General features: G+C 38.3%; 2 protein-coding genes across 4 annotated transcripts in view; one reads left to right on the forward strand and one right to left on the reverse strand.

Annotated features, from left to right (window-relative positions):
• Positions 1 to 20,703, reverse strand: LOC138833025 (peptidylprolyl isomerase domain and WD repeat-containing protein 1). Of its 3 annotated transcripts, XM_070031384.1 has the most exons (12): positions 20,443 to 20,640; positions 20,094 to 20,100; positions 17,513 to 17,615; positions 15,127 to 15,227; positions 14,647 to 14,767; positions 11,069 to 11,516; positions 8,309 to 8,499; positions 6,712 to 6,901; positions 4,178 to 4,359; positions 3,351 to 3,432; positions 1,854 to 2,036; positions 1 to 238 (listed from the first exon to the last, which is right to left on the reverse strand). In XM_070031384.1, exons 1-12 carry the CDS (start codon positions 20,545 to 20,547, stop codon positions 95 to 97), a joined length of 1,857 nt encoding a protein of 618 aa, XP_069887485.1. In that variant the 5' UTR covers positions 20,548 to 20,640; the 3' UTR covers positions 1 to 94. The 3 variants fall into 3 exon arrangements, with proteins under 3 accessions (XP_069887485.1, XP_069887483.1, XP_069887484.1); XM_070031382.1 differs by lacking the exon at positions 20,094 to 20,100 and having other exon boundaries at positions 20,476 to 20,703; XM_070031383.1 differs by lacking the exon at positions 20,443 to 20,640 and having other exon boundaries at positions 19,824 to 20,306.
• LOC138833026 (centromere protein K-like) overlaps positions 20,658 to 23,907 on the forward strand; it is a 23,395-nt gene continuing 20,145 nt past the window's right edge. The window contains exon 1 of the mRNA XM_070031385.1: positions 20,658 to 20,899. The gene's annotated coding sequence lies outside the window, so the exon portion shown is untranslated. The remainder of the gene's footprint in view (positions 20,900 to 23,907) is intronic.

The raw sequence follows: 23,907 nt of genomic DNA on the forward strand, positions 1-23,907 counted from the left end.
TTTCAAATATGGTTTGTATATTCAGCAAGTTTCAAACTTCCTAATGTAAAACAGCCTTATATTTAATATACGTATTAGTTTTCAAAAACAAATTTTATTTGACAGTGATATTTATGATGCTGACATCCTCATAAGGCTTATCTGTTTTTGGATTGACTTTGACGTTGGAGATCCTCTGTACAACTTCCATTCCTTTAGTTACTCGTCCAAATACTGTGTGTTTATTATCAAGCCAAGGCTGTATTGGAGAACAAATGGAAAACATTGGCAAACAGCAATTTCTTAAATCACATATTCTGGGTGAACAAAGTGAGAAGAATTTAAGGTTATGTGGGGGACTGGCCCCCTACCATATTAAGTACACATATGCTAGCTATGTGCCTATCATCCTGTATACTTTAAAATCTCTCTCCACTAAAATATCTACTACAATGTAATGCTATATTGGGGTTATGCTTTAACAAGAAAACAAATATAAGAAAAAAAAAAGTACACCCAGATTTACTTTCCAAATCTTTTGAATCTGTGATTGATCAAATGGCCAGCTGAAGAACCCACAGATAGTAGACTATTTAAACCCTTTAGACCAAAGGGAGCTGGAAGAGTTTGCTAAAGAAAAGTTACTTTGCTTGGATGAAAATGATAACTAAGGTCACAGAAATTCTCTGTAGGAATTTTGCATGCATAATTAAGAGGCAGTTTAGAATAGTTTACTAGCATATACTGAGAGTTCAGGAGGTGGCTCTGTTAGCTACTTGATCTTGGCCAAGTTAATTATGTGTAACCATTTGTTTCCTCACCTATTACTGAAAACTGAGGATCAGCACTCTAAGTATTGTGAATAGTACCATGGGACTATGTGCCTGGAAGATAATAGTTACAAATACTTTTCTTTCATTGTTTGATGCTTATCTAAAAAAGTGTATGCTTTTTGTAATTTTGTAAAATTTCACAGTAATAGCCTTATGGCTTCATATTACATTTTATCAAATCTTAAATGCCATTAATAAATTATATCGCATATACTACTGTGGAAAATTTGTCTGAAAATTTGTATCTGGAAACTCATATCTGAATTCCTGTATTTAAGAGATGAGGAAACAGGTCCAGAGAGGTGACATAATTTGTTTTAGGATACAAAATTAGTAGTGGCTGAGTTGTAGACTCAAATATCTAGAAAACAGTTCATTGTTCTGTTTTACTAACAAACGTTATTCTTAAAATTTCTTCTCTTGGGCTGGGAAGGTGGCTCAGTGGTAGAGCATTTGCCTTGCAATGCATTAGGCCCTGGGTTCGATTCCTCAGCACCACATAAGCAGAAAAAGCCGGAAGTGGCCCTGTGACTCAAGTGGTAGAGCGCTTGCCTTGAGCTAAAGAGCTGAGGGACAGTGCCAAGGCCCAGAGTTCAGGCCCCACAACCGGCAAAAAAAAAAAAAAATTCTTCTCTTAAAAGTGTTCACTTTTGGGGGATGGGGGAGGGGGAGAGAGGGGAAGGGATAGAAAGGGGAAACAAAGGAGGAGGCAACAATGCTTGATAAGAAATGTACTCATTATCTTGCCCATGTAATTGTAACTCCTCTGTACGGTATTTTCATTAAAAAAAAAAAAAAGTGTTCACTTTTGGAGTTGGGAATTTAGCTCAGTGGAAGAACACTTGCCTGGCAAGTGCAAGGCCCCAAGTTCAAACTCAGCTAGGGGAAAAAATAAAGAAAAGAAAAAGTGTTCACTTTAAAATTTTAGCAGATATAAATACTGCAGAGGTTACAGAATAACACAGCTCTCTCTTCCATTTAATCATAACCCATGAATCTATATTATATACATTACATATTTTATAGAAATGATATACTCACTGTTGGTACGACTGTTATGAAAAACTGGGATCCATTAGTATTCGATCCAGCATTTGCCATGCTCAGAGTGTATGGTCTGTCATGTCGTAATGTTGAATGAAATTCATCTTCAAACTCTCCTCCCCATATGCTTTCTCCTCCCATACCAGTACCTGTTGGATCTCCTGTCTGAATCATGAAGCCCTTACAGAAAACACACAAAAACACATTAACACTGTCCATCCATATCACATTACAACTTCCAGCTTCTTTGAAATATAGTTAAACCTATAGGTATCTTTAAATTTGGATAATATATTTCCATTGCTCAATTACTACCTTATATTCAATGACTGAAACAAAAATACAAAGGTACTGTCACTTATAAGCATGCACTATCTTTCCTACTACAGAAAAACCAGCTAATACTATTTTTAAGTTTAGGATCTATATAGTGTCTCGTGTCTTACACAATTGTCCTTATCATCTCCCCACTTCATCAAATGCCCTGGATTTCTTGGAGAGTCATTTCACTAATAATTCCTTTAGAAATGTGACATCTGACTTTTCTTCCTGCCATTTCTCAAGACTCAAGTATCTGCCAGTAACCTATGATTGCATCACTGTCCCATCCACTCTACAGCATGCTGCTCAAAATTCTGGGACCAAGCTCACTCTGCTCCTCAGGTATAATAACAGTGATTGTCACAAGTCAGATACCCTGTGGCCCTTCTGTGGTCTGCAATCTTATTGGTTTATCAAGCTACTGGATAGTAACTTCTGTGTGTGTGTGTGTGTGTGTGTGTGTGTGTCTGTTTTTTATGTGTTTGTATGTTGCTATTGGGGCTTGAACTCAGGGCATCTAGCTCAGCTAGATCCATACTTCACGCTTCCACTTTTGGCTTTTTGCTAATTTGGCAATTAAGAGTCTTAAAAATTTGTCTGCTCAGTCCAAATTTTTTGAATTTTGAGCCTCAGAGTCCACATAGTTCAGAGTATAGGAATAAGCCACCAGCAGCTGACTATGGTTATTAATTTTATTTCTTCATGACCCTTTCCTCATTAGCTTACCCTTTTATTTGTTGACAAATATTGGCCCAGTGTTTTCTTGTGTGTGCTAGTAGTAGGACTGGAACTCAAGGCCTGGAGCTTTTGATTTTCCTTTCTGCTCCTGGCTGGCACTCTACTACTTGAGCCACACTTGTACTATGGACATTTTTACGGTTCATTTTAGTCTCTTAGACTTTTCTGCCTCTGCTGGCTTCAAATCTCAATCTTCAACTCTGAGTCTCCTGAGTGAGTAACAAGGACTACAGGCTGAGCCACTATACCTGGCTGTACCAGTGTTGATTAAAAGGTGGTCATGGTCATGCTATATTTTTTCCTTGATTAGTTTCTAGTCTATTTCCCTGTTCCTTTCAAATATTCTGATGAGTGTGAAAGGATTCTTTAGGCTTCAGTCTCTTACTGCACAATAACATACCCTTTGTTAAGTCATACAAAATTTGCAGAACTTACTTTAATTATACGGTGAAATGTGTGTCCATTATAATAACCATTTCGGCTGTGAACACAGAAGTTTTCCACGGTCTTAGGGCACCTGGTAAGATATAAACCAATCAAAGCATCTTAAGATGATTTTCTTTGGAAGCAATTATATTTCCTAATGATGTTTTGAATGTCTGAACGATTCAGGAGTACTTTTTCAAAACCTTTAATCTCAGGACAAACAAGAGTTCAAAGGTCATATCAGTAGTGGTATATATTTTCACTGTAACAGAGTATCTTTATATTATGACTGATTAATATTTGAGTTTGACAGTATTTCAAGGTCAGTATATAGTTAATAGTAAAATGTAGCACCTTAAGATATATACATATGTATTCATATCTTAAGTTACTTCACTATTTATAGTAGATTAAGTTACTGGGAAAGGTTAATTTTCTTGTAACAACAACATTATGCTGGTGGCTCATGCCTACAATCCTAGCTACTCTCAGGAGGCTGAGATCTGAGGATTGAGGTCCCATGCCAGCCTGGAAAAAAAAGTCTGTGAGACTCTTATCTCCAATTAACCACCCTCAAACTGGAAGTGAAGCTGTGCCTCAAAGTGATGGAGCAATAGCCTTGAGCAAAACAGTGTCCAGGACCTGAGTTTAAGCTCCATGACTGACCAAAACAAAACAAAAAAACCCAACACCAACCCCTGCCCCACAACAACAAACACCCTCAAGATAGAACTTACATACTTCAAAGTTCCTAAAAAATAATTTTAAGTTACACAGTTTCAAATACACATTGTCATTAATACTTATATTATTAAGATAACAAAAATAATACTTACTCAACAGGAAAAAGTTTGATGTGAATGTCTCCCATGCTTGTATGGATAATGGCACTATCTGAAACTCGTTTTGGTCCTTCAGCTTGAGTAGCTGCCATGACTTCTTCTTTAGAAGGTTTCTCATTAAAAACATCTCGGTCAGAGTCTGCACTTTTTGTATCTTCTGGTTCTCGTTTGGTAAACTTAAGAATATTAATAAAGTGGGGGAGGGGAAAATGAAAAGTGAGAAAATGAATTAAACTTTTCACCAGAAAGTAAATTTCATTTCAAATGAAGTACTTGAGGAAAATAAATACTCTTATCAGATTTAATTTTTATCTCACTAACATGTCCTTTAAGACCTGTAAAGCAATTAAATGGCTTGTATTATTTTAATGTTTAAATAATCCATGTAGTATAATGCACATTCGTGATTCCGAATGAGATTTAACTTCTTTTGGTAGAAATTTTCTTGGTATGTAGTTAAAAATATAACCTTTATTAGTAGCAGCTCTTCTATGTTTTACTGCCACTTGTTGCTTACTTTTCACTATTAGGCTGCCTACGTATGAAGTTTGTCTCTTCCATTTACTAATTAAGTGACATGGGGGAAGTGAATTGATTTTTTCCATTTCTTATACATAAGTGGGGATAACAGTGCCTATTTCCTAATAAAGGAAGTTATGAAACCCATAGGAATGGATATAAAATACTGACAAATCATTGCCTAACACAGGGCACTACATGAACATCTTACTACTATGAACAGAACATAGTGTTAAGATGAGGATTCACAAAGAGGACAAGTAATGTATCTTGAGTTTTTTCTTTTTCCCCCAGAGTCTTACTCGATCTATTTGAACTCTGAAGCTTAGGAGGGAAAAAGCAGACTCTGAGTAAAGGTATAGAAATCTTACGATCTTCAGGGGACAAGGAAAAGAGAGAAAAATCTTTGGGATATAAAAAGTCTGGACTTCTCAAGGCCATTTCTTTTACTTAACTCAGTAAGTAGAAATTCTCTCCCAGGCCAGGTCTACCTGATGCTGAGCTCTAAGAAGTCAAAAAGGTAATGCATGACTTCCCATCTTCCCTAACATCATTCCTTGATCCACTCAAGTAGGATTCTCAATAAAAAAAACCAACCTAGAATGTTTTCATCTTAACATTTTACAATGTATTCTTCAATGGAACAAATTATCTATTGTATGATAATTTTTTTTTTTTGTCGGTCGTGGGGCTTGAACTCTGGGCCTGGGAGCTGTCCCTCAGCCCTTCAGCTCAAGGCGAGCGCTCTACCACTTGAGCTACAGCGCCACTTCCGGTTTTCTGGTGGTTTATTGGAGATAGGAGTCTCACGGTCTTTCCTGCCCGGGCTGGCTTTGAACCGCGATCCTCAGATCTCAGCCTCCTGAGTAGCTAGGATTACAGGCGTGAGCCACTAGCGCCCGGCTGTATGATAATTTTTAAAAAGTTATCTTGAATTAGTTTGTGTATGGATTTTTAAAATCATAGTTTTATTGTTGGTTCTGGGGCTTGAACTCAGGGCCAGGGCACTGACCTTGAGCTTCTTTTGCTCAAGGATAGCACTATACCATTTGAGCCACAGCTCTACATCTTGCTTAAAATAGTACTATTTTATCTCATATGATGGATTTAAACAGGGACTAAAAGAAGAGCCATATATGTGTAATGTATCTTAAGTTTAGCTTACGGTTATGTTTATCTATTAAAACAAAGAAAATTCTTAATGTTAGCTGGACAAAGAAACAATGATTTTTAAAAAAAATTTCTATTTGCTTAAACCTTAAAATGAGTATGTGTACTTTAACCATGTATATGTAAACTCTGGGGAGTTTTAATAAAGTGTTAACAAAGTGTTTTAATAGACTGGTTGGAAATTAAGATTTGTATTTTTAGAATATACCAAGAATTAAATCAGGTGGTGGTGGCTCAATGCCTGTAATCCTAGCTACTCAGGAGCTGAGATCTGAGGATTGTGGTTTGAAGCCAGCCTGGGCAGAAAAGTCTGTGAGATTCTTATCTCTAATTAACCACCAAAAAAACTGGAAGTGAAGCTATTGCTCAAATGGGCACTAGCCTTGAGCACAAAAGCTCAGGGACAGCACCCAGGCCCTGAGTTCAAGTCCCATGACTCGGGGAAAAAAAAAAAAAAGATAAAAAGATGCAGACACATATGGCTCAAGTGGTAGAATGGATGCACTGAGATCACTTCCCAATAATGTCTTGAGGAAAGAAAGAAAAAAAGCTGAAAAATAGTAAAATAAAACTTTTTTCATCTGTTGTGGGGCTAGGATTATAGGCATGAGCCACCAGTGCCTGGCAAAACATTAAAAAATTAAAACTTATGGATACTATCATGATCGTATCTACTAATTTCCTATCATCTTAGCACAAATAGTTATAGAAGCCAGGTTGAATTAAATAATAGTAATATTTGAAGTGGAAGTATTTCAGTTGGTTAGACAGTCTACTAACATGTCCAACATTCTCTTACATTGAAGGTACAAATGTAATTCCCAACATGCCACACATACCATATAAAATCTGTTCTTTTTGAAAGACGTACAGACTATTGTAGGGTCAGCTTGAATATTCTGAAGAACAGGGTTTTCAGAAGCTTTCATCTCTATAGTAGTTGCAGCACGATGCTTTTTGGCTATTCCTTGAAACAAAGCCAGTTGCATCACTCTAATATTTTCTTGTTTGCCTAAGATCCGCACACACCTGGAAAATACAGCAATTTTTTTTTTTTTGGTTGGTCATGGGGCTTGAACTTTTAGGCCTGGGTGCTGTCCCTCAGTTCTTCAGCTCAAGGCAAGTGCTCTACCAGTTGAGCCACAGTGCCATTTCTAATTTTCTGGTCATTAATTGGAGATAGAGTCTCACAGATTTGCTGCCTAGGCTGACTTTGGAGCGTGATTCTCAGATCTCAGCCTCCTGAATAGCTAGGATTACAGGTGTGAGCCACCAGCACCTGGCTAGCTATGTATTTTGTCTTTTTTTTTTAATAATTAATTTCCAGAATTGATTCCAATCATGACAACTTTACAGATAATAGACAAGGTCAATCACTGATTTATATAAAATAGCAGAAGATATCCTATAGTGTTTCACCATCCCCAAATGAGTATACTTTTTAGTTGGTAGACAAGTATAAATTTCAAATCACATAATTGTGAAGAAAATACAAACCTACTGACTGAGAGAAAACACTTGGAAGAGGAGTTTCTAGAGAACTGTTATGCTTAAGAGGAGTGAGGCCCCGAGTTCAAACTTTAGTACATGCCAATACCAAAGGTCTGTGCTGAATATACACTTTTCCCCCATTATTACTGGTCCCTAAACAATATATTGTAACTGTTTATATAACATTTACATTATATCAGGTATTATAAGTGAGAAATGACTTAAAAGTATAAAGAAGGATAGGAATAGATTATATGCAAATAAGCCATCTTATATGACATAATTTGAGCATCATAGCACAGATTTCTCTGATGTGTCTTTAAACCAATTCCCCATAGCACCAATACGTGTACCATTTTAACCCATTCCTATTATTTAATCTTTTTACCAACATTCCAAGATTTGATATTGCCAAGAACGATAACATCAATGCTTATATGTGGGAATGCATAGCATAGGGTTTCTTAAAATATCATTTAAGTTCTTTTCATTTATATTCAGGATATGAGCATAGATATTTTGTACTAAGACAAATGGAGTTTCTGCACAAAAGACTTATTGTGGTTTCATGCATTTTAACTTCTGATTTTATGTCTAAGCAGGATGTAATGCTGAATTCTGTGGCTAAACTATTTGGCATGATTAACATGAATGACACTAATTTAAATCACTAAGTAAAACAGACTGAAACTTGTTAAAAAAAACCTTGAAAACTATTCATATCTTCTTCCATTTCTTTTACAAACATTGAGTAGAAACTTTTTACATAAGATTATAAACAACTGAGAGACCACAGAAAAATCCAGTCAAAACATTTGGTTAAGTTTAGACATTTGGGACCATTCCACTTTTCTTGTAACAAACAGAACTCTCATTGTTCTCCTAATGGAGAAAATGGTCCTGCATAAATGTATTTTTAAAAACCATACTTATATTGAAGCTTACCGGTTTGTTTCTACATTTATAACTTTAATGCCGAGCATTGTTCCATATAGCACGAAGTGTCCAGTTTCATCAAAAACTATATTAATTAATCTTACAGCATCCACTTTCTCCAACTCACGCTCTACTGCCATTCGTCGACCAAATTCCATGTCTGGTAGCTGTTGCCTCATTTGTTGTAGTTCAGTAAACATCTAGGAAATAATGTGAAAAATGCTATTCCTTCTACCCCACCACCACCCAAACAAAACGAAGGAGAATAGAAGCGCTGTACACATTAAGTACCCTTAAGAGTTTAAACTTCTATATCTTCAGAAACTTAAGCCCTAAAAGCAGGACAGAAAAGATACTTCAGGTCTTCAAGTATGCTCAGTGGCAGATCTGGAATTTGTTCTTAGCCTGCATGAGGCCCTATGTTTAATCCTCAGTGTAACCACTTATAAAATCAAAGTATTTTGCATTAAGGATAAGTGATTTTTCTAATTAAATATTTTCTGTACAGAAATGATAAATTGGCTTCTTCCGTTTTATTTTTGCAGTACTAGAAATTGGACTCAGGACCTGGTGCTTGCTTAGGTAGAGGCTCTACTGCTGAGCCATGCCCTCTGCTTTTTTAGGGTCTAGTTGTTTTTGAGGATTTTATTTTTGGCTCTAGTTATTTTTGAGAATCTTATTTGACAGTATCTTACCTCTTCCCTGAGCCAGCTTGAATCATGTTGCCACACCTAACTTTTTCTGTGAATGGGTCTTGTGAATGCTTTTGCTTGGATTGGTCTCAAACTATAATCTTCCTAATCTCTATCACTAGAGTAGCTAGGAATATGGGTGTGAGCCACAAGAGCCCAGGCTGTTGTACTGCCTTTATTATTATTTTCTTGGTGTACTGCCTTTTAAAAAGCCTCAGACTGGCAGTTTACAATGACATAAAAGGCACATAAATAATTTTAAATTTTACAGTGACTGAATTAAGCACAATAAAAACAAAATTCGTCTGAATTTTTATTCAACTTAATGCATCCAAAATATCACAATTTCTTTTTTTTTTTGTCGGTCGTGGAGCCTGAACTCTGGGCCTGGGCGCTGTCCCTGAGTTCTTCAGCTAAAGGCTAGCACTCTACCACTTGAGCCACAGCACCACTTCCAGCTTTTTCTTCTTATGTGGTGCTGAGGAATCGAACCCACAATTTCTAAAGTAACAATTTTAACAACTGAAACTTGTTTTTGAAATTTTGCATATATTTCATTTGAGTAACTCTCTCTTTGGGTCTAGATGCATCTGGCACTCAGTAGTCACCTGTCACTAATGAACAACAGAGCTATAGACTTTGAAATCCTTGTTCAAGGATTATGTGTTTGATGTAACAAATACTCAAATTTTTGTTGAATGAACTATTATCTTACTAATTTATAACAAATTCTTATTTCAGCTAGAATTACAGATGTGAGCCACAAGTGCCTGACTTCATGCTTATCTTAACTGAAAGGCTTCCAGTTTTTCTGGATATGTGAAGCACAAAAAATTTAAAAAAAATAAATAAAGGGAGTATGTATGTCAGGATTCAGGTAGGAGGAGTTCAACATCTAACAGCTTACAGACCTTGTTAGGCTTTCTTGTCTGTAGTATCTAACACAGACAAGCTGACATACATTCAATTATTGGTATGCTAGGAATTTAAGTACATTTTGATGGTTTCTGTTAGAAAACTCAGTTTTGAGGACATAAGTCTTTAGGCAGCCATCAGTAATATTATTTTGTGTATGTTTATTCAATCTAATAAGCATTTGACCATGTGTTTTTACCAACAGTATCCTATTCTAGTCTTCATAGCAAGGCCTGTATAATATACAACTTCATAGTTATATGCACTGACTGTGCATATTTCACTAACTTAATAAATACTAAAAAGTAAAACTTCACACCAATTTGTTAAACTGTTAAAAAGTATTTCCACCTCATCAAAGAAGAGATTCCACTTACTAGTCATTATTTTTTATTTGTAGTACAATTAACGTAATTAATGAATGCTATATTCCTATTAATATAAATGAAAACAGTCTTATTCAGAATCTTATAGCTTTACTCCTGATTTCCTCAACTCAGTTCTATCATTTCAACAAATGTTGAAAACAATAATAGTGTATCTAAAAGTTTTTTTTCTGATATTTCCTTCCTGGAAGAGCTTCAAAAAGCTGCACTCTGGTCATGTGTACAGAATGAATAGTTTAAGAAGGAATGAGGACATACAATAAGGGTTGAGGATCTTAAGAAAACTATAAGCTGCAAACAAACATTGAGCTACATGAATATGTTAAATACCACATAATAAATCTAACAGTGCTGCAAAGAACATCAACTCAAGATAAAAAAAAAAACTGAGTAAAAACTTTAATGTGCTAAGAGAAAATAATCATTAAGCTAGAAGTCTAGACGAGGGGGAAAAAAGCCCAGTGTTAGTGATTTATGCCTATAATCCTAGCTCCTTAGGGGGTTAAGACCTGGAGGATCCCAGTTGAAAGCCAGGGTTTGACTCTCTCTACAATTAACCAGCATAATGCTAGACTGGAGGTGTGGCTCAAGTGGTACAGCACTGCAAGGCCCTAAATTCAAGCTCTGATGTTGATTTACCCACTGCCCACCCCCAGCAAAAAAAAAAAAAAAAAAAAAAAAAAAAAAAAAAAAAAAAAGGAAAAAAAAAAAACTTTGAGGAACAGCACAAATAAAAACATTTTTAGACAAAATGATTAAATCCCAATTATACTTACACTTAATGATTCATCAAAGACTCTCATAAGTTTTCCAGTTAAAAACCTGAAAATTCTAACTTTTCTATCAGATCCAATGGTAGCTATTTTCTTCCCATCAGGTGAAAAACATATGCTGGTTGGAAAAGCCTTACATTTGGCAAATTCATATAAGTCTGTGTCAGTTTTATATTCCCAGTTCACGTTTTTTGGGAATTTATATTCATGAGGAGGCCCAGTCCAGTACTCGATCATTCCGGATTTGTCAGAAGACACCACTGCTTTGTAAACTGGGTTTAGCCTTATCTGAGTAAGAGGAGATGTATGGAGTTTGTCAAATATATGAAGTGGCTGGTTATCTCCACGACCATCATAAATGAAAATTTTTCCTGTACTCTTCTCAGAAGCAGCAACTGAAGATATTGCATCTCCTGGGCAATAGATCCATTCACATTGTCCTGGAAAATAACTAAAGCAGTAAACAATTAGGGGAAAGTGTTACTACAAGTACTCCTCCCTAGCATATTAACAAAACCAAAACATAAAATGACAATAATACAAGAAAAGTCCTAGCCAATGGTTTAGACAATTTTGGATGTTTTACTGAAAATTAAGAGACAAAGAATGAAGAGGAACCACTAAGAATAGTTACTAAATTTTCTCTGATATCATCATTGTAATGGTAACGCTAAGGATCTACCATACCATAAGAACAGATATGCATAAAACACCCTATATTTATTTCTCTTTGGTACACAAGGAAAAAATCTAAACAGACCTGGGCTTCAAGGTATTTTAGGCCATTGTCTTTTGGATGTACATTACAACCTACTTTCATATAGATTAGTAACTATTATTTAAGACTAATAAAAATACTTAAATTATGATAGTATTCAAGAAAACCATTGTCCTAATCAATATTAGTATTAAAACTATACATAAGCGTTGAAAGCTGGGTGCCAGTGGCTCACATGCCTCTAATTCTAGCTACTCAGTAGGTTGAGATCTGAGGATCAAGGTGCAAAGCAAGCCTAGGCACACTCTTATTTCTAATTAACTACCAGAGAACCAAAAATAGAGATGTGGTTCAAGTTGTAGAGCAAAAGAGATCAGGGACAGGACCCAGGCTCTTAGTTCAAGCCTCAAGACAGGCATAAAACAAAAACACAAAAACCCAGTAACAAAAAAAGTGTAAGCTTTGGGCATGCTGCCCAATGAAGAAAAGTATAGAAGAACGTGGACAGATTTAATCCATATACCAAGCATATTCAAATGTGCTGTCCTCTGCAAAGGAGTCACTTGGAGAAATGACACTATTATACAAAAATGGTGCTGGTGCTCAAAACTTTTTTGGAGCTTTTTTGAATTTTTTTTTTTTGTTGTTGTTGTTGGTCATTGAACTTGAACTCGGCCTGTGTGCTGTCCCTCAGCTCTTCAGCTCATGGCTAGCGCTCTACCACTTGAGCCACAGCGCCACTTCTACCTTTCTCTGTTTATGTGGTACAGAGGAATAGAACCCAGGGCATCATGCAAGCAAGGCAAGCACTCTATCACTGAGCCACCTTCCCAGCCCCAACTTTTTGAATTTCTGTCAATTCCTGAAACATATCTTCCTTTGAATATACTCAAAGGTCTAATGTCTAATACTGATGACTGATTGGCTTTTTTTGTTGTTGTTGTTGGTCATGGGGCTTGAACTCTGGGCCTGGACGCTGTCCCTCAGCTCTTCAGCTCAAGGCTAGCACTCTACCACTTGAGCCATAGTGCCACTTCCGGTTTTCTGATTGTTTATTGGAGATAAGAGTCTCATGGACTTTCCTGCCTGGGCTGGCTTTGAACCATGATACTCAGATATTGGCCTCCTGAGTAGCTAGGATTACAAAAGTGAGCCACTGGTGTCTGGCTTGAATTTGCTTTATTTTTTGTCAGTCATGGGCTTGAACTCAGGGCTTAGGTACTGTTCCTGAGCTTCTTTTGCTCAAAGCCTACCACTTGAGCCACAGCACCACTTCTGGCTTTTTCTCTGTATGTGGATGTGAACCCAGGGCTTCATGCATGCTAAACAAGCACTCTACTGGGGCTGGGAAGGTGGCTCAGTGGTAGAGTGCTTGCCTTGCATGCATGAGGCCCTGGGTTCGATTCCTCAGCACCACATAAGCAAAAAGAAAAAAGCCGGAAGTGGCGCTGTGGCTCAAATGGTAGAGTGCTAGCCTTGAGCTGAGGGATAGTGCCCAGGTCCAGAGTTCAGGCCCCCACGACCGGACCAAAAAAAAAAAACAAAAAAAAAAACAAAAAAAACCAAGCACTCTACCACGAAGCCACATTCCTGGCTTTTTCACAATAGCAAATGTATAGAGGAAACAATCTTGTAGAAATACAGGATATCAAGTTAATCAACTCTGTGATTAAAAAAAGTTATCGTAAATGAGAGACTTTGTTGGTTTTAGTGGTTCATAAAATCTGATTCAAAGTTAGATTTGAAATATGTATTCAATGCAGTCCACAATATAATAGGTTTCTTGGATATAGTACTCCTTCATGGGTAATTAGGTTAAAATGATGTCATAAGGGTAAATCCTTAATCTAAAAAGCCTGTGACCTTATTAAAAGAGAGGGAGCTTTCCTGTTTATTCAAACTAAGTCAAGAAAATACAATGAAGCCGGGCGCTGGTGGCTCACGCCTGTAATCCTAGCTACTCAGGAGGCTGAGATCTGAGGTTCAAAGCCAGCCCGGGCAGGAAAGACCGTGAGACTCCTATCTCCAATAAACCACCAGAAAACAGGAAGTGGCGCTGTAGCTCAAGTGGTAGAGCGCTCGCCTTGAGCTGGAGAGCTGAGGGACAGCGCCCAGGCCCAGAGTTCAAGCCCCACGACCGACAAAAAAAAAAAAAGAAAAAAAGAAAAAAAAGAAAATACAATGAAAAGGCTGGCAGGATTTTTTTGCAGGAACCTGGACCTTAGATTTTCCTAGCCTCCAGAATACTGAAAAAATTTCTGTTTAAGACAATGTTCAGTCTAAGGACTGAACTCAGAGCAGGACTCAAACTTGGTACCTGAGGCTTTCACTCACTGGTTAGTGCCTATCAACCGAGTCACACCTCCAACCCCATTCAGAAGCAGAGTAAGCCAAGTTCCAAAGCTTTCTGACAATGTTATGATTCTCAGGATGACATTCACTGAAATATATATGAATATATCACTTTTACTACTGTAATGTCTAATCACATACTGAGTATATCCTAAAAGCTTAAAAATCAACAAATTCTGAAAACCCTTATAAGAATTCAATTCTGCATTGTCAAGTACAGTATAGCAAAGAAGTTAGTTCCGAATTAGCACTACTTAAGACAATGGATCTTCAATAATGTACTATGAGGTATTAGTTGAATACAATCTGTTATGATGCTGCTTAGAAATTTCTGTGATTAATGATTAAAAACCTGAGTATCAGCCTCCAAACAACATCACAAGGATTAACTTAATTTTCCTAAGCAGAACCCCAAAGCCCATTTTTTTAAGAGTGTTAATATATTACGAAATGGTGAAATTTAACTTAAAAAATTATTTATTTAGGTTAAAAGAATACTTTAAAGACTCACCCAAGCTTCAGCATGTTGATCATGTCAAAGTTCACTACATCAAAGACCTTCATTGCTTTATCGTCACCCACAGAACAGAACAATGCTCCCTCAGAGCTAACTGCTATACTCTCAATAACTCCTATTTAAATAAAATACTCTAGTAAATACCAATGAAATAACCATGCATGATTCAAAGAAAATAAAAGGATTTTTTTTTTTTCGGTCTGTCATGGGGACTGGGCCTGAACTCTGGGCCTGGGTGCTGTCCCTCAGCTCTTCAGCTCAAGGCTAGCGTTATACCACTTGAGCCACAGTGCCACTTCTGCTTTTTCTGCTTATGTGGTGCTGAGGAATTGAACCCAGGGCCTCATACAAGCAAGGCAAGCACTCTACCACTGAGCCACCCTCCCAGCCCCATAAAGTATGATTTTGAAGGAAACTTTAATCAGCAGTATTTCAAAGAGAGATACCAAAGGGGAGAAAATGTAATGTTCTTACCAAGGTGGCTACGAAAATGCTTAACAAATTCGATTCCCTCTTCTATTTTTTTCCAGAACTTCACATGACCATCATGACTGGCAGTAATAATAAAATCTGTCCTGCACAGATGAAAAAATTTGAAGTTAATTTCTATGATAGATGCTTGAATCACTCTGTAGATTCAAAAGCAAATGTCCACTAACAATCCTGACTTAAAAACAGCCTTATTTTTGTTGTTATTATTCCCTTTTCTCCTTTTGTTTTTTTGAGCTAGGCCCTCTCTATATAGCTAATTCTGGCCTCAAATTCAAAAACCTCCATTTTCAGACCCTCTATAATGATATGATTACAGGCTAGTACAACTACACCTGGTTTTCTTTTTTGGTTGTTGGCTTTTTAAAAAATATTCCCTTGTGCAGACCCTTGTTGGAATACATATAAAACACTGCAATCCACTTTAATCCTGGATTTGGCTCAGAATTCAACACTGAAATAAGTGTAACTTTCTTAAGGCAGTGCTGAGATGTGAACTCAGGACATCAAGCTTTCAAATCCTCTACCATAAGTCACACTCTCAGCCCTGTTTCCTGGCTAGCTGGGAATTATGGTTGTGTTCCACACACACATTTTTTTTTTTTTTTTGCGGGGGGGGGGGGGGGGAGGGGGGGGCGGGGCAGGGAATATGATCTTACTAATTTTTACCAGACTAGCTTCAAACTTCTAGTCTCTTATTTCTGCTCTCCTGAGCAGGTAAGACCAAGACTTTAGGGTTTCTTTTTCCCTTTTTTGGTAGTACTAGGGTTTGTACTTAGGCCTTGGGACAAGCACTCTACCAGTTGAGTCATACCTCCAGTCCTTTTTGCTTTAGTTGTTTCTCAGATAGGGTCTTGTTCTGTCAGGCTGTTCTTGGACCTCTATCTTCCTACCTCTGCTTCCTGCATAGCTGAGATTATAAGCATATGTGGCCAGTCAGGTTTTTTGAGATAGAGATCTGGTTAACTATTTTTGTCTGGGCTTACCTGGAACCACCATCAACTCATCTTTGCTGCCTTTGTAGTTGGGATTACAGGCAAGGGCTACAAGGACCTGCAAGGCTGCAACATTTTTACGGCTAAATATTTTCTACATGAAGTCTTTTACGGAAAGGTCTACTACTCTTCAGAAGTTGATACAGAATGCTCATATTAAAAAAACATTTGTACCTTAGCCAAGGTATTTTGGTTATTTAAGGGCCAAAAAGATTTTGGGTAGAACAGTTTCTTCTATAAGGTATATAAAAAGAGAAACCATTTATTGAAATTTACTTTATGTAAAATACACATATTAACTTAATTGACCTTTACAACAACTATTACATGGGTATTTTTTTTAATCACTGTTTTATAAGTCAGAAAATAGTTTTAAAATGCCCCAGGTCCAAAGATAGTGAGTGGCTTTCAGATTACATAACTACATCTCTAGTTTTAAAAAAGAATAAAATTTATGAGAGTACTATCAATGCTAGCAACTATAAGCTGCTTTCTACATTGGCAAGTTTGGATTAGGCAAGATGCTCTTATTTGATAAGCATCTTATATATAAAATATGAAAAGAGAAACACTAATATCTGAAATGCAATTTGTGTTCAAGAGAAAAACATAGTAATCCATCCAAACATAGTAATCCACCTATTTTCCATATTCAACATCCTCTAATCTACCACATCTCATACAGATTTCTGTTCTCTACCTATACTTGCTCCATTTAAATTCATTCATCTCACCATAGCCAGGGTGTTCCTTAAAAAAAAAAAGTTATTCTCTTCTCACAAGTTCAAAATCCATATAAAGAACAGAAATCCTCTGGGATTTAGCCCTTAACCTTTTTCTCCTAAACTTCAGTTTCATCATCTATAATATGAAGATGATATACTGTTTAACACAATTGTTCCAAATTGGAAATTTGTGAAATTGAGCAATTTATGAAAAAAACCTTAGCACAGTACTTATACACATAGTTGAGATCAAGAAGCACTAAGTATTACTGCTATTATTTCCTTTCTCCAAATGACCTTCACAGCCATTCTGAAAATCTTGGATAGTTCCAAAATGTCTTAGTTCCCACTATTTATTGGTGTCAAAGACATCAACAATTATTACCATCTTAAGTAATAGTCCCCCTTCTTTTACTATCTTAAGTAATAGTCCCTCTTTTTTGGATAGCTCAGTTATGAGCTGCCTCATCTCTCTCTTGGCATTTTATCATAACACACACATACACACACACACACACACACATATATATATACATGTATATGTATGTACACACATATCAGAGGATTTCTTCTAGAGAATTTATTATATAAGAAAGAACATATAGAACATAAGTTTTTCTAAAAAATTGAGAAAAAATATCATAGACTTACTTGGTGCACACCACATGGGTGATAACATCTCTATGCATGTAACTGCGCTCATACATGGATGCACTGGGGAGATTATCAAGGTAGACTCTTTCAAACTCAAGAACTGAGGAGAATAAAAAAAAAACACTTATTTCAATAAACAAATAATTGTACATTTTGTATTTAGAATATTCTAAATTCTAGTTTACATTTTACTGTAGGTTTTACTTTCTCTCAATATACACATATAAGGATTTATTCAGTATCTGTTGTCAGTATCTGTTGTCAGAAAACTAACCAGTCAGTTATGACAGCTTCCCTAGGTACTATAATATACATGCTTAGCTGTTTCAAAGATTTAAGAACTGAGTGGTTTTGGCTTAATATAGTTTTCAAAACATTAGAAAGTTCATGAAAATAGCATGACCATGTTCCTAAACAATGTAGATCCTAGGAACTAGTGCTGATTTAAGAGGTCAATGACTATCTGTGGATGTGGATGTAGAGTCATACATTTACCTATCATGTCTTGTGAAAGTGTATATACAAGTCTAATACTCAAAGGCCATGTTTGAATGAATAGCCCTATTTCTAGAAAGCCTATTAAATACCTACTCTTTTACACCAAATTTTGTCCCTCCCCTTATCCTTTTCTTTTGTGGTACTAGGATTGACCCCAGTGCCTTACACGTGCTAGGCAAGTGCTCTACCAATAAGCCAAAATCCTAGCCCTAGATACAAATTTTGACACTATTTAAAAAGAATTCTTCCATGAATTTTATGTTAGGTGAAAACAGGAGTATTATAGTTGAAGACTAGCCCAGGCATAAAAGAACCTTTCTCAAACCATAGCTGGGTACAATGGCTAGTGCCTGTCATTACAAGATGTGTGACAGTGAGGCTTGGAGGATAGGGGTTCTAGGCCAGTTGGGAAGAAAAGTCCTCCAGACTTACTGTTGGAAACTGGATATTGTGATCCTAGCAAAGGCAAGAAGCCTAAAGTAGGTGATTACAGCTCAGATACGAACATGCAGAAAGTTGAGATCCTATTCTAAAAATAACCAATGAAAAAGGACCAGAGGCATGGCTCAGTGGTACTGAACCAACTTAGCAAGCCTGAGATCCTGAATTCAAATCCTAGTACAACTATCACCACTACTAAAAAAGAAAAATTCTTGTTTCTAGTTTTTCTTCTTCAAGCAGAATATACTGTTGACTGACTTAAAAACCCGAAAGCACCTTATTAAGAATATTGTTTAGGGGCTGGGAAGGTGGCTCAGTGGTAGAGCGCTTGCTTTGCATGCATGAGGCCCTGGGTTCAATTCCTCAGCACCACATAAGCAAAAACAAAAAAAGCTAGAAGTGGCGCTGTGGCTCAAGTGGTAGAGTGCTAGCCTGGAGCTGAAGAGCTGAGGGACAGCACCCAGGCCCAGAGTTCAGGCCCCGCTACCGGACCCCCCCACCCCCCCAAAAATATTGTTTATACTTACTTCCTAATAGCATTTATTTTTGGATTTTCCCATTTTCATTTCTTTTAGTACAAAAATGCATGTCAAAATACTTCAATGCAGTAAGATAATTAAGCAACAGCATAAGCACTATAGTTCTCATAGAGATATTTACGCACTGGAGCAAAACAGGAATGATTCCTGTCCTTACATGTTTAGTCTTTAAACTTTCAATGAGAAAGCCAATGAATATACAATTATAAACAGTAGCAAGTGCCACAAAGGAAAAGGTTGATATGGAAACATCCAACAGGAGGATCAGAAAGTTTAAAAAAAAAAGATAATATATGGGTGAAATTTCTAAAAAAAAAAAATCGGCTTTGTCAATTTGAATCCACAAAAATATAAAGGCTACCTGCCTTCACATATACTCAGTGTCATAAACCTTACCTCAGAGTTAGGATAAATGTGTTTCTGAAACTCAGCCAAGACTGGGGAAGTCACATGCTTCTCAGATGAGGTGACATAAAGGCTAAGGGTTAAGTGGAATTCAATCCAGTGGAAAAATAAATTATTCTAGGTAAAGATAAGTAATATTTTAGAAGAAAGAGCACATGGCCCATTCTCAAGTTGCTTAGTATGGCTGGAACACAAAACAAAGGATTGGGAGATAAGGCTAATGAGAGATGTACTGGGGAGGTAGACATCAGATCATCAGCTAGGGAGTTTGAGCTTTGCTTTGAAAATAAAAATCACTGAAGAGTATTAATTAGGGGAAGGATGATAAGGTCATATTTGAGCTTTAGAAAGATCATATTTTAACGGTCTTAAATGTTTCACTAAAGAACATTTTACAGAAAAACAAGAGAAACAAGAAAACTTACCTTTTTTCCCCCTTAAAAATATTTTACTCCACATTAAGTGGCAAAATACTTCAGCTCATGTCTCAGGAATTTTGATCTGGAAACCACAGACCTCAGGTTTGGATGAAAACATTTGTGACCCAAAAGGCTTAAGTCACTTTCCCAACATCTTGAAAACTCATGGAGTAAAGAGTTTTAAATCCTTTCCTAACTGATTTTAAATTTGCATCGCTTTCCTTCCGTGAGCCAAACACAGTAACACCACTCGTTCTGAAAGCCTTTCAAGAGAACCAAAGTACTACTCTCTGACACTGGCTACCTTAGAAATTTCAATCTCAGCCGCTACAAGGACCAAAGGAGAGGGAGGCGCCCCGCCCCGTACGTTACGTACGGGTAAGTGGTGGTTTCAGCGTGTTATAGTAACCCAGTGGTTAACAGTGCCACACACTCTCAAAAGGAAGCGGGTACTAAGCGCAAATCACAACCGGGGAGGACGGTCTAGCATCGAGTGGCCAGTTAGATGACGATTTTCTGTCCGGAGGACAGGAACCCTTTCCCATCCTCCCCCCCCTCCCCGCCCTCCGACCCCGCCCCGGTGGCGCGCGGGCTTGAAATCCACCCTCCCGCCAGCAGGCGCCGCGTCCGAGCCGCTCCCCGCGTCCGTCGGCGCTACCTTTCCTCTTCTTGGCCAGTGTGGCCTCCACAGGTAGAGGCCCGACCCAGCGCTCTTCGTTCTCCTCGTCATTCTCTTGGGCTCCCGCTACGACCACCGCCAACTCTCTCTCGCTCGGTTCGGATTTTTCTGGATCTTCTGGGTCCCGGCGCCTTCTCCGCCTGGTTGGGGGATCGCTGCCGCTTTCCGCCGCCATGTCTGACTCGTCAGGAAAGGCGCGACCCACGGTTCGGGCGACGGGTTCCAGATGATCGGCTCAGGCCTTTGGCGTCATCTCCGAAGTGAGCCTCTGGATTGGTCGTGGGGAAGAGCCAATCAGCGAACAGCGCGCGCCGGAGTCCCGTGACCCACCGCCGAAAAGCCGTTAAAACCGAGCAGCAAGCGGCCGAGTCGCCCAGAACGTTCCGCTCGCGGCGGTGTGCGGGTGAGATACGGTGTTGGGGAGAACGCCAGAACCGTTGGAAGCTTTTCCGCGGGGGGCAGGCAGTCTGGAGGGTCCGGAGCTTCTGCCGGGGCTGTGGGACCCTAGCTGGGGATACCGAACGGCCTCTTGGGCCCTGGAACGCCGCGGGTGCAGGGGGCGGGGCTGGTGGGAGCCCAGTGGCCGGCGGGTTCCCTTCGGGCTCTGAGGAACTCTTCTCTTCCGACCTCCTTTATTCTTCTTTCCGAAGGAGGAGGCCAACTATCGCCCCTTAGGGGTTTCTGGGAGAGAAAACCAGCTTGAGCCCGAGGCCAGGCGCCCCCCCCCCCAAGTTCCCCGCTGTGATAGCAAGCGGCCTTTCCCCCCAGCTGGCCGGAGGACTGGAGGCCCGCCCCTCTCCCTGGTGCTGGGGAGTGAGCCGGGGCTTCTAGAATGCCATCTGCCCAAACGACCTTCCTTCCTTGGAAGGTGCAGATCCCGAGCCCTGCCCTGAGGCCAGTTCAGGCACAAAGTTAGCCATCCATACTGGTGGTGGTTATGGCTGTGATTCTTGCTATGCCAGAGGTGCAGGTAGGAAGATGGGGGTTGAGGCTAGCTGGACAAACGAGGCCAGATAGTACCTGAAAAAATAGCCAAAACTGGTAAGGGCTGCCCGGGAAGGGGGTGTGAGCGTGCCTCTAGTGCCTGCGAGGTAGAGTTCAAAACCTAGCTTCTCCCAAATTGACATCTTCTTTTCTTTCAGAAAAAGAGAAAAAGCAGTTGAAACTTTGTATTCAAGAGCCTGTGATTGCCTCTTTCAAACCAGGAAAAACTGTCTTGTTTACTTAGGCTTTGGTAGTCAATTTTCTTTTTTAAGAAGCTCCTGACCTGTCCTCATGTCTTGTCTGACTGCTTTAGTCAAATAACTTTTGTATATCATGTTTGCCTTACCCATTCTTTTTTTTTTTTTTGTTGGTCGTGGGGCTTGAACTCTGGGCCTAGGCGCTGTCCCTCAGCTCTTCAGCTCAAGGCGAGCGCTCTTACGACTTGAGCTACAGCGCCACTTCCGGTTTTCTGGTGGTTTATTGGAGATAGGAGTCTTACAGTCTCTCCTGCCCAGGCTGGCTTTGAACCGCGATCCTCAGATCTCAGCCTCCTGAGTAGCTAGGATTACAGGCGTGAGTCACCAGCGCCCGGCTTGCCTTACCCATTCTTATATCCTGTTTTTTGTTTTTATGCCTTGAAAACATCTCTACATCAGTATAGCTTATACTTCCAGTGTCTGGTCTTTGTGACAAACCTGGTAATAGTAAAGAGACAGTGCTAAGGGTCGTAGTGTAGGGATCTAATAAACATTTACTAATATTTATTACCTACTGGCCTTATTCTTCCAAGTAAGTTTCTCTAACCTTCACTATTCTGAATTCTCAAGATACTTGTCTATGTTGTATAACTTACCACAAAGCACCTCTAGCTGGCTGAAATAATTTCACGGTTCAGTTTCTGTCTCTTTATAAGAATTTTAGCTTCACAAGGGCAGACACTTTTTCAACTACACATTGTTAGTTATGCTGTGATTAATGGTTCATATGAGGAACCATTTTTAATAAGTGAATATAGCTTAGGTTACATAAAAACTTTAATGTTTAATGTTAATGTTATTAACACTAATGAATATTAATAGTTTCCTGGTGAAAAGTGTGCATGTAAGTTGGTATGTCATAATATTCCTAAACATAGTGATGTTCTTCAAGTGATTATGTATTCTAATCTTAACTTGAGGATTTCTAAAGTTGACCTGTATTATTTTTTCTTAGGAAGATAGATTTAAAGATATAAAATGTGAGAAAAGGATAAAGGTAAACTCCTAAATGTGTTTAGGTGTATGGGGTTTGTTTTTTGGGGGGGGGGCGGTCATGGGGCCTGACCTCTGGGCCTGGGTGCTGACCCTCAGCTCTTGAGCTCAAGGCTAGCACTCTACCACTTGAGCCACAGCACCACTTCAGCTTTTTCTGTTTATATAGTCCTAAGGAATCGAACCCAGGGCCTTATGCATGCAAGTCAAGCACTCTACCACTGAGCCACCTTCCCAGCCCTGGTGTATGTGTTTTGAAGTAAACAAATTTACTTCTGAAAGGTCTGGATACTGGAAGTCTGAGATCAGCACATCATCATTTTCTGATTCTTCTGACAGTAATTTTGCAGGTGGCAGACAATTGACTTGTGTGCTCCAGTGTGGAAAGAATAAATGTTAATGTTCTTATTTGTATATGAATGCTGCGTCATAGGCATACAGTTTTATATTTTTGCATAATGATAAAATAATTTTACTCATCAATTTCCTACCGTACGGAAAAAGATCAGTTCACACTTATGAGTTAAGGTGTATTTAAAGCAAATATTTATATAATTTATTATAGAATAAAATATTTTATAATTGTAAATTACAAGTTCTTGGCTTTATTATAGTTAGGTAAAGAACATATTTTATGTAAAGATTTTCAGATATGACATCAGTTACTTATATGGTCTAGCTACATTCAGATTATTGATGATGTTCATCGCTAACAGTGATATAATTATTTGCTAGATACAGATCAGACTTCATATATACTAGCTCATTCAATTCTCATAACCCTATGGGATTTTTATTTCACAGATAAGAAATTGACTCAGAAGTAAATATTTTTGTTTATTTGTATGCTAATGCTTGTCTAAGATACCATAGTTGTTCAGTATCAAAGTTGGGATAACCTAGACAGTTTGGTGTAGAGTTCATATCTGTAAAGTTTTTTTTTCAGGTAATGTCATAAATTGGCATACTTGTATATAGTTATAAGCATGTCTGTAGGATTATTCCTAGAAGAAGAATTTCTGTGTCAGAAAAACAGGGCAAGAGCTGGCACACTGGCCAAAATGGGGAGGGAGGAGTGGTCAGAGGAGAGAAAGACCAAGCTAGACAGAGTAGCTCCAGACTCTATAGCTACTTAGGATGCAAAGATGGAGGATTGAAATTTGAGGCAAACTCGGGG

Source organism: Dipodomys merriami, unplaced genomic scaffold (assembly GCF_024711535.1).
Source record: "Dipodomys merriami isolate MVZ:Mamm:240054 unplaced genomic scaffold, mDipMer1.0.p SCAF_20, whole genome shotgun sequence".
In the NCBI taxonomy this organism is placed as follows: domain Eukaryota; kingdom Metazoa; phylum Chordata; class Mammalia; order Rodentia; family Heteromyidae; genus Dipodomys; species Dipodomys merriami.